The 11,985-nt window shown below is 37.7% G+C and overlaps 1 protein-coding gene across 1 annotated transcript; it reads left to right on the top strand.

Moving 5' to 3' along the window:
- Positions 1 to 369: 369 nt before the first annotated feature.
- Positions 370 to 1,405, top strand: LOC126367839 (uncharacterized). The gene has a single exon (XM_050011610.1). It carries the CDS (start codon positions 457 to 459, stop codon positions 1,240 to 1,242), a length of 786 nt encoding a protein of 261 aa, XP_049867567.1. The 5' UTR covers positions 370 to 456; the 3' UTR covers positions 1,243 to 1,405.
- Positions 1,406 to 11,985: the final 10,580 nt, after the last annotated feature.

Raw genomic sequence — 11,985 nt, 5'->3', positions numbered from 1 at the left:
GTCGAAAATAATATGAGAAATAATAATATATCAGCACCGATTACTACCTAATGGAATTATGCAGTTACATCAACGCCGCTACTCCCATAATTAGTTTATTTAAAACTAAAGAAGACCTAAGTAAATTCCAAGAATTTACTAATTATAATTTTCATCAATTACTTAATGTCTTTCCATACCTTCATTTAATTTTAATCCTTTTTTAAAACAAATTAACTAATTATTTAAAACCGCCATTATTGCAAGACAAACATGCATTTATTACGCGTTGAAAACAGATAGCAATATCATTATCATTTACGAGGAAAAGAGACAACATTTTTCGCTAATGATCCGCGTACGAATCATTTATAACCTTCTCTTACCTGTCAACTCACCAGTCTGTCAAGCGCCTTTGCGAAAGCAACTGTTTACGCATTTTCGCCTATAACAACAAACTAGTTATCTGTGCCTACAATGAGTGCGAAGTTACTGGACGCTGATCTTATCCTCTCGGGAAACGAACAATGGATGAAGCTAGACCAAGATTGGAAAGCCATAGACTTAGAGACCGAAGAAGAACCAGCGAAACTGTCTCCAGTATTCAGTACCTTGGACTTACGGAAGAGCACATTCGATTCGTCGTTTCTCTTCAAAAAGGTACGCAGGAAAGTCGGAAGAAAACTGTCGAAAAGGTCGATGACGTCAGAGCTGGATTACAAGGAGTTTCTTCACGACTTAGAAGATGAAGCAAAGGACGATAAACTGCCTCTAAAACAGTTCTACTTCATCAGCGGCCAGATCATATCAGCATTGTCCGTGGAAGAAATATGCGATAAAATAGATGATATTTTCAAATCCGTCGAGCGATTATGCTCAGCCACCAGCACTATACGGCAGAAGAAAAAACCGGAAATGCCAAAAGTAGTACAGTGTAGTATTTCCGAGAGTGATATCCTAGACCTCTCTTTTGATGACACGAGAGATTCAGAGAGAGAAAAATGCGACGAAGATGATATTGACCGTTATATAGACGAGGCATTTGAACAATTGAATTCTACTATAGCAAATGTGACTGGTGACAATTTCGATTGTGATGATCAATCCAGAGAATCTGTGACCACTTTAGTGAGGAAATTCAGCAGAATTTTGAAGAGTCCAGCTGTGAACTGCAGCCCAAGAAGGCAGAGACGTTGTAACTCTAAGTTTCGGGACTTAGCGGAGTTTTGGCAAAATAAAGTGCTTGAAGGTAATTGTAATTAATATTTTACATTTACATTTGTGGGTAGGTACTTGTGTACTTTGTAATTTATTAATGTCATTATTGTAATTTTAATATTCTATTGTTTTATTTAGTAAAATCCTAAAAGAATTGTTTTAAAGTTTGTTTTTAAATAAGAAAATAAATTATTACTGTTGTAAGAAACCTGAATCCTCCTTTTTATATTTTATGGAAGGGAATATTAATGTTATAATTTATAGAATTTTAGTCATAATGTAAGCTAAAATTATTGTAAGTGTAATCTTTATTAATGTAAATGTTATTAAGAATTATAATGTATTTGAAACATTGTAAGTGAAGTGATTAGTCTAGTTCTGAATATTTAGTTTGTAAGACATTTTATATTGCTAATAAATGGTTTTATAATACTTATCTGTTTTACTATTTTTAACAAGAAAACATTGTACATATAAATACACACTCATATCATTACAGCTACATAACAATTTCACATAACAAATACTGGGCTGAAAAAAACTAAATGCCATCGAAATGACGAGAGATAATATTTATATCTCTGATACATATCCATCTGATCTTGTTGCTAATATAAATCTGAAATAATACACCAATACACATACAATTATAGTTTATGTTTTAGATCTCGTATTCTATATTATTACAACTTCATCATCATCTCCTTAGCATTATCCCGTTTTCACAGGGTCCGCTTACTGACAGGTCCGGTTTTTATAGAAGCAACTGCTTGTCTGACCATCAAACCCGCGAAGGGAAAACCAACTATAACTAACCATATTGTTATAACTTAATATTATTTATACAGGGTGTTAGTGACATCGTAACGAATACTCAGGGCGATGATTCAGGCTATGATTCTGAGTTAATATCAAGTGGAATTTTTCGTCGCAAAATTCATGTTTTTTTTTTAGTTTTTTTAAATTATTTTCAATTCTATACTTTTGCGATGAAAAATTCCACTTGATATTAACTCAGAATTATCAGCTGAATCATCCCCCTCAGTATTCGTTACGATGTCACTTACACCCCACACAAGTACATACGGTAGCCATACAAGTAGGTATGGGTGTTAGTGACACCGTAACGAATACTGAGGGGGATGGTTCAGACCATGATTCTGAGTTGATATCAAGTGGAATTTTCAGTCTGAATATTCCTGAAAATGTTTGTGTTTTTTTTATTTATTTTCAATTCCATACTTTTGCGACGGAAAATTCCACTTGATATCATCTCAGAATCATGGCCTCAATCACCCCTCAAAGTTTTCGTTACGATGTCACTAACACCCTGTATATCAGGCACTTATGTATTTAATATAGGTACTGTATGTTTGTCCTGCTGTCGAATGTATAACCTAGAATTAATGGTACTCAGGTATTCGTTTCATACACACCTACATACAAAGATTTTTTCTTCAACATCTTGTAAACATTTCTCGTTATTCACACAACAACAAGAGCACCTATTAGTTAATTACCTTTGCAGACAACAAATAGAAATGCATGGTTCATTAAGCAGCCTGGGTGCAGGCCCTCGTCCAAGTTAGATGCTAAATCACGCTCGCTCTGGACCTTATGTGGGGACCTACGGGGGGAAATTCGGAGCGGAACCGCGCGACTACAAGTGTGAGTATTTTGCACAGATCACAAAAACCAGTATTTGTATATACTTTATTACACTTAACAACTAGTTACATCACAAACATGAAGTGGACGTTTACAAGGGAGGACTTATCTCTAAGAGAGATCTCTTCCAGCCAACCCAGAGGTAGTATAAGAATAGCTGCGGGAGAATATAAGGAGGTGCAATATATGAAATTATATACATTACGAGTATATATATTACATTATAATTCATAAAATAATAATAACTAGTAAGTCAGGATAGAAGCGTCTCTGCCCTTAGTGAGCTCTTCCATAGTCTCTGCTTACTCCGGTGGGAAATAGGCGTGTGTTTATGTATGTATCACAAAAGCCACTTTCAACACCAATCATCGATAGTTCATCATCTCTCTAACGGCCTCCGTAGTCCAGTGGATGAGTGTTGTGCTCACGATCCGGAGGTCCCGGGTTCGAATCCCGGTGGGGACAAATCACAAAAATCACTTTAAGCCACAGGTTAAGCCGTTAGTCCCGGTTACTACTTACTGATGTCGTTACATGAGTCATGTCAGCGGCCTTTGGCGGCTCAAAAATAATCCTGACACCAGAGTTGATGGATACCAACACCATGCACCTCACAACCCACACTATAGAAGCAAAAGATCATCTCCCTAGCATTATCCCGATTTTCAAAAAGCTACATTAAAAAACTATACAAAGACATCAGTCTTAAAACTGTGTACGATTTGACAAATGTCATTTAAAAGAGAAAACCAAAGATGCAGGTCGGACTGATCATACGGTGGCGATCAACATCCTCAATAACTGACCTTGTGCAGCATATGCCGCAGCGTTCATAAAACCCGCCGCGTCCCCGCTCACAATTCCCACCCGTATGTCGCGGCCACCGCGCGCTGACCGGAAGCAGAAACTTATTCCGCCTCGTTCATACGAGTTGGACAGTTTGTCAATTTATGTGCCCTGTGTACCGCGCTACAGGAGACACCCTAATTGAGTTGGTGTCTTTCTATGACACGTGACGTCATAACACAGGTTGGATAGGAAGCTTTCTTGTTGGACTGGAAGCGAATAAAAAAGTGCCTTTATTCACAGTGTAAGTGACATCGTAACGAAAACTTTGAGGGATGATTCAGACCCTAATTCTGAGATGATATCAAGTGGAATTTTGCATCGCAAAAGTATAAAACTGAAAAAAAAATCATGAATTTTCCGACAAGAAATTCCACTTGATATCAACTCAGAATCGTGATGAGAATCATCCTCCTCAGTATTCGTTACGGTGTCACTAAAACCCATACGTACTCGTATGGATACCTGTACGTACTTGTATGGGTTGTAAGTGATATAGTAACCAATACTGAGGGTGATGATTCAGCTCATTATTTTGAGTTACTATCAAGTGGAATTTCCCATCCCACTATCCACCTCAAAACTTCAATAACAAAGTCAGGCGTTGAGAAATTCATAAATAAGGGCACATTTCCATTGCAAAACTGGAATCTTCATAGCAGCTATTGTACAAACAAACAAGTCCCATCGCGTACTCGGCGCTATGCAGCTTGTACCACAGATAACTAAACCATATAGACGGGAAGATATTTTTATCGGAGAAATCTGTCACTTTCAGCGCCTCAATTAATGAATCAAAATGTTTAGTGCAAAACTGTTAATACCTACATATAAAATTCCAATACATTCTTAGATGTTCCACGTGCAAGTAATTATTAATTATGTTATTAGATCAAGTAGTACGTGGAATCTATAATCATGTTTCATGTCACTAGGTGTTAGAATCTTACGTGCGTAGTCAGGCTCGATAAAAAAACCCTTCTAATTTGATGCTTACCACCAGTTACATTAATTTGCTTCTATTTTATTTTAATAGACAAGTCATTGCTTCGACAGACAATACTTAGACAAGACACACCTTCGAATGACCTCCCCCCTAGCGTCTTTCGAGCGGCGTCGTTGTGCCAGCGTCTGCGCGACGTCTGTGGGTCTCTTAAACATAATTATCATGATGAATTGTACAGTGAATTACCCTAAGCGTGTGTACAGGTTATTAAAGAAACAAAGAAGAAGCAATAAGAAAGGCAAACAAGGTATTTGCTAAAAGTCGAGGTTTTGCTTTATTAAAAGTTACTTAATACAAGTTTTGTTATCTGTAGTTAGATGCTTTGGTCGTATCTTTCTGTGTATTGTTTTAAGGACAACTTGGACGTCTATACCCTTGCTGATCCCAGCCCCAGCGTATACCCAGCTTGTACATAGCTTGTCCGTGTTGTCCACACACAATACGGGGACTTTACAGCTGACCGCGACAGTGGCGCAACCTGTGTTCATATTGGAACACCTAATTAAAGTCCACGAACTTTAGCCGTCGTGATTTTGGGGAATTTATGCTGGTCAAATATTCTATGCGGTGTTTTGGATGTGTTAGATTTTGTAGGCGCTTGGTTGTTAAAATAATAAGCTATTTTTATATTGAAATAAGATTAAAAAAAGATTATCTTGTTAGATAAGTAAGTATATTTATTTGAAAAAAATAAAAACGCAGTCAAAAATTAGCAGCTTTTGTCCAGGCCGGTGGTGAGTTCCATCACAGACAAATCTATTTTACATTTTTGTTTGTGAATTTTTGTTGGCAATAATATTTATGTAAAAGTTAATTAATGTCGATAGCATTATTCGTAGAAATTTGATTAGTCTAAATATTTTCGCAGATTATCCAGGTACTAGGAAATGCTAGTAACACAATTAAACTACGAAAATTTTTTTGCAATCTCCCGGGATTGCATCTGAAAAAAAAAACACCAAGAATTCCCCCAATTACTCATCCCGGAACATCATCCAAAAGCATTTTCGGCCAATTTTATTGCAAAAAATTTTAATGGCCACAGTTTGTCCCCTATCTAAAAATTGATTGTGCTATCAACTAACGAAGTTTCCAAAAAATAAAAATGGCGCATCGCTCCATTAGTGACGTGGGCACACGGCGCTCTCCATCAATTTGGTCAAAATCAGCGGCGTGAAGTGTTTTTAATTAATTTTATGAACTGAACAGGGAAGGAATTGAGTTGTTGTTTATTGTTGTTACATACGGAAATACATACAGTCAAACACATAACCCTCCTTTTTGCTCTGCCGCAGTCGGTTAAACATAGCTTGTTACCGATCATTACCCTGTCTATTTAACCTCGAAGGTAAGCAGGACACATCCATTGAATTATGAGGATTTATTTTAAGTATAAGTAATTTTACTTGGCTAAATACGAGGACCGACTCACACGTTATAAATGGACTATTTTCATCGCATTTAAAAAAAATACACATCTAATCTGTCAGCCATTAAGATCCAGATTACAGCTTGGCGACATTCAAACTTTATTTTGAGTGTTCTTATATTTCTAATACCATTCGAAGCAAATCTATATTTATGAAAAATACTTCTTAATTCAAAAAATATAGGTATTTATTCTCCGAAAACATAACCCATTCTACATAAGATTCGGCGAAAAAATATACAGTAAACCCTCTCCACTGCTTCCATGTTCCCGCGACACCGTCGTCGTCCACGCACTAATTCAATATGGCCGACGTAAGCCATTTGCGTTCGCGCTTGACGCATCGCCCGTGAAAAAATCAATTATGATTTTTTGATAGCCACGCGCTGACCGGCTCGCTGCGAGGGAGGCGACTTTTTAATTGAGTACCTATTTAGAAATAGGTAAACTGCCTAACGGGTGTGCAGTTGTTACTCTAAATTATCATACTAACAAAGTACACCCCAGACACTTCATACAAATTTTAATAACCTCGTCTTACATACTACCTACACATTGACTTTATCGTGCACGCGCATCTGACATGTGTTACGTCTGAGGACTGCCAATTATAATACATAATTTAATCGTTATTACTCACTTAGGAAAGAAACTTTTATAAGCATTCAGTTAATATTTATTTATTTACGACATAAATCACAAACAAAACCTTAAATTAAACCGAGGTAAACCTAGCTCAGCCGCTGGTGGGGAGTAGAAAGTTACCGTTCTATACTTATTATTACTTATTCTATGACCAAAGTTTATAAAATTACATTGGCATTTTTTTACAAAATTAGTAGGTAAGTATACCTAATTTTACGATACGGTTGATGATGATGATGATGATACATAATTTTATAATATTTATTTGTTTGAAGAAAAAAGCTAATTTAGAAGCAATCGCCACACTAGCATAGCCGTGGTATGCCAGGGAATATTTTCAATGAAACTACTTTGTCACACGACAGCTGACAACTCAATCTGAATTGCTTCGTACAGGTATACGATGTGGAAGGTTTCCACAATAAACCTGAATATCTGTATGATTTGCAGCCGCTCAAACTAGCCACTTTCACAGTAAAAAATAAACAAACGGTAAATGTGTGTCTCTAAGGTTTTTTTACATCCAAGCAAAGTTCAATCGAATTATTTGATAATTGGATTAATTTTTGGTTAACTATCTTTATTATTTTTTAAAAGACATGCCATATGTTGTTCCAATTTTAAAAAATCCTCTCTTGTACTCTTTAACTACATTATTTTTAATTACTAAATAATTATTTTTCCACCAACACTTATCCCACCTAACCTAAAGCACTATCCCCACTTTCCTAACACCCCAAACACCGAAGCGACTTGGAGACTGCAGGCCGTCAATTAATAAACAGTGACGTAATCGTGCAGTATATCAGATGCGCGGGCGCATTACACGCACCTGCGCCGCGCGTTATAGCCCCGTCTGATTTATGTACTCGACGGATATTTGCAGCTCGTGTTTAAGATACTGACAAACTGTTAGATGCACCCGGGTACCCGGGTACCCGGGTACTTGATAACTGGGTTCTGGGTCGTAGATAGGTGTGGGTAAGTTCCTTTATTACCGATTAGGCTTAGCTTGGTAAGTCGATATATTGAAGTGTACAGGTACTGTGTGTGGGGTCTAAAGACATTGGGAAAGGTGTAGTAGAGGGTGATAATGGGACTAAACGATAATTAATTACATTTTCGTTTTGTAACACAACAACATAACATAGATAAGATTTACAGATTTTTTTTCCATTTTTATTTATTTTTGTGTGTTAGTTTAGGTACCTTTTAATTTTGTTTGTAATTTCTTTTGTCTTATTTTTTATTAATTTTCTAAGTTTATTTTTTTATAAAAATTAAATTAAAAGTTGAGAATAAATTAAAAGTGTAAGGACTAACCCGTCTCCGAAAAAATCACGCCCTAAGAAAACAAGACAATATTTGTCTGAAATTCCTCCGATGAGTGATATTTAGGAGATAGCTGTGGTATTACGTGAGACGTTGATTAACCCTGACACCAGGGTTCCTGAGGTTAGTTACCACCACCCACACGAGAGAAATAGAAGAAGAAAGACAATTTTCAAATTACTAACTGGTCCACCTCAAACCAACTAAGATGGCTACCTAATAACTAAATGACGTCATTAGCACTTAACCTACGGCGGGCCGATAGTCCAAGCTCAATCCTGTCGGTACGCCCACAAATTAATCCGTGTGACGCTGGCTAAAGGGGCCCGGCGCCTGGACTACCCACCCTGCATTTCTCTTCCGCGATATTGTAGAAATGGAAGTGGCTTGAACGTAGTTTTACTATCCGTAGACTTGGTTTGGAAAGCTCGCATAACATGTGCATAATAGTATAAATTAAGACAACTGAAAAAGTAAATATGGACCTACAAAAATAAGGTATTGTAAATTACTCTAATTGCTAATTACTAATAATTTTTATGGTATTAGTGATTTTTTGAACTTTGAAAGCCGTAGTAGCCTAGTTGGTAGAAAGCTTGCCTCTCACTTTGAGGTCGCAGGTTCAAATCCAGCACAGGCCTAAGCCAATGTACGTTGATCTTCTTCTTCTGTCGTGTGTATTGTGAGGTGAATTACTAACCCCATCAACCCTGGTGTCAGGGTTATTACTGAGCCGCCATAGGCCCCTGATATGACTCATGTAACGACTACGTGCTTAGTAATAACCGAGACCAACGGCTTAACGTGCCTTCGTCGATTCGTCTACGTGTACGTCGATTTTGTTTTTGAATTCATGTTTAGATAATAAATGATTACCACGTGATCAGCGGTGAAGGAAAACATCGTGAGGAAACCCACATTCCCGAGAAATGCATTTTCGGAGGTAACCTGTATGATCTAACCTTTATTGGGCCGGATATCCCTTCAGTATTCGTTACGATGTCACTAACACCCTTTATAATGCTCTAGCCAACTGTTTAGTGAAAACTGCACTTAAGATAAATTAATAACTCATTTATGCAAGTTCGGTACCGAGGTTCGAATCCGTGTTATTGTATGGAATTATCGAAGTCTAGTCTTCGCTTTGCGTGTCTCATCCAGCAAAGCTATAGTATCCCTGCCATCAATATCTGCTGACGCGGACCGGTGTGAACATAGCCGCGAATTAGACAACCGGCGCCGCCTGCGCATACTTCACTGTCATTGCAACCGATGTTGTGACGTCACTTCTTAACGACTGATCCTTGTGACTCGATGGTACGTTTACAAATCACACATGTAAAACATTTAAGTTGTTCTTCATTTAAATGGCGACCGTTTGGTTCGTAAGATAGGTCTTGATCACTAAAAAGAAGTCCCGGATTCGATTCCTAGTAAGGTCAATGAATCAAATCAAATCAAATAGACTACTGCACACAAACAGAACATACAAACATATTATTATTATTTAAAACAAATAATAACAGTACAAATGTCAAGGAAAGTTTACTAAATTAATTCGGTTATTAGGGTGAGTAAGATGATTCCGTGCTTCGGAGAGCACGTTAAGCCATTGATTCCGGCATTAGATGTAAAAAACACCACCACCAACCAAATGCTAAACTGGTAATAAAAAATAACTTTTTTATGTTTTTTTTTATTTTTTTAATGGCGCAGATTAATCTCAGAAACCAGTCTATCATTGTCGAGTCTGTATTTTTCAGTTTTCACGAACAGTGCCTGCTACGTGCGTAGCATTGCTACGGCTACGGCGTAGCACCTGTAGCACTTATTTACACGAGTGTGCGATTTATTGTCACAATATACATGCAACAAACATACTGCCTGACTTTTTTATAGCTTTCCAAAATTATGACGTATTAAGTCAAAGGGATAATAGCAAGGAGATTTTGTTTTTTTTATTGTTTTCATGGTTCTCTATTTACAGAAATCAAACAATCGATAGCATCAATCATGCTGTTTTGTGGCGATATATCGAACTATTGATAGACAACACCCTCCGTGGTCCAGCGGTTGAGCGTTGGGATCACGATCCGAACGTCCCCTGTTCGATTCCCGGTGGGGACATATCACAATAAATACTTTATGGTCCGTAGTATGGTTAGCACATTATTGGCTGATCGCCAGATTGTCCGAAAGTAAGATGATCTGTGCTTCGGAAGGCACGTTAAGCCGTTGGTCCCGGTTTCTACTTACTGATGTAAGTAAGTAGTCTTTACATGAGCCATGTCAGGGGCCTTTGGCGGCTCCTGTAATCCTGACACCAGGGTTGATGAGGGTCGTACTCCACCTCACAACCCACACGTTAAGAAGAAGATTGATAGATAGCCTAACCAAGAGGGATAATAATAAATTCAGTTTTAGATACTTACCTTTTTTATACAACTAATGATTGTGGAGTAGCTTTTGTTAACACTGATGAGGTTATGTATTTAAACCTACATTGGCTTTATTGAGGCCAGTCTCGGGGACTGTAACCTAGAACCTAGGACAGCTGTAACTATCAGTGTATTCAGAGGCGAGGGACAGAAGTTCTAGTACGGCTTTGAAATAGACTCCTCTGGGCGCCATCCCTTTCGCGTCAGAGCACTGCGGCGCGGAAGGCAAGAAGAAAACCACTATTTTTCCCTAGAAAAATAGCATGAAGAATGCTACACCGACCAGAGAATGGTTTCCAAATTAGTAATTATTATTTTTTTATTTATTTATCATAGATACAATTGAATGCTACATTTTAAATAGTTAACATCGGAAAACCCTAAAAGGGTTTGTCCCGACATTAATCCCACATATTATTATACTAGTACATCTTATACTAAAGACAAGTACAATCAAATTGCGACACCCAACGAAGTTGCTCGCGCAGCATAGACTGCTTGTTTTTACAAACACATGTTTATAGCGATATACCAAACCGGCAATCTACACCGCAACGAACAATACCTCCGCTGGATATCACAATTATCTTTACAATGATATATGTATTAATTTAAAAGATGAGTTGCTATTGCACTTTCTTGTCATCTCTTCTCCTCAGCCACCTTCTTTTTTTGCAAAATGACGTGGATTCAAATGTCACATTGACGTTCAACAAGTTTATCCATGACAATTACGGTGAATAAATGATTCTGTTGAAGCTATTTAATAAGGTGGTCTGCACCTTCTACCAAATATAAGCACAACATCAACTCACGGCTATATCCCAATTGTGATAGTCAGAGGTACATTTAACTAAGTACCCACACCTTACCGAGCTTTCTGTTAGACCAACGTGATATGTGATGAGCCGTATCGCCGTCTATAATGGTCGAGCCACCTGTGTTAGTGAAAACTGCACTTAAGATAAAATAACTCATTGGTGCAAGTCCGGTACTCAAATTCAAATTCAAATTCAAAAATATCTTTATTCAGTTGGTAACATAGTTACACTTTGAATCGTCAATTTTTACATAACGAACGTCTCATCCGCCTAAAACTACTGCAGCTTCTCACAACCTGTATAACCGGGGAAAAGAAGCTGCAAGAAAAACCTCGGCACAGGGCCCTAGACGTTCTTTAAAAAAATAAACATAAAATATTGCATACATACATACATAAACTCACGCCCGTAATCCCTAATGGGGTGGGCAGAGCCACAAGTAATCAAAGACAACTTGCAGCCACTGTTGATACGAAGTCCAAAGATGGATATGATGAACCTTTTGGTGATAAGGGATCAGCCTATCGCCCATAACATTAGTCCATCATGTTAGAGGACACAATCCCTCTGTCGGTTTTTACGACATGCCCGGGAAGAGAAGCA

Source organism: Pectinophora gossypiella, chromosome 6 (genome assembly GCF_024362695.1).
Source record: "Pectinophora gossypiella chromosome 6, ilPecGoss1.1, whole genome shotgun sequence".
Classification (NCBI taxonomy): domain Eukaryota; kingdom Metazoa; phylum Arthropoda; class Insecta; order Lepidoptera; family Gelechiidae; genus Pectinophora; species Pectinophora gossypiella.
Note: the sequence above shows the minus strand (reverse complement) of the source record. Positions and strands in the feature narration are given on the sequence as shown.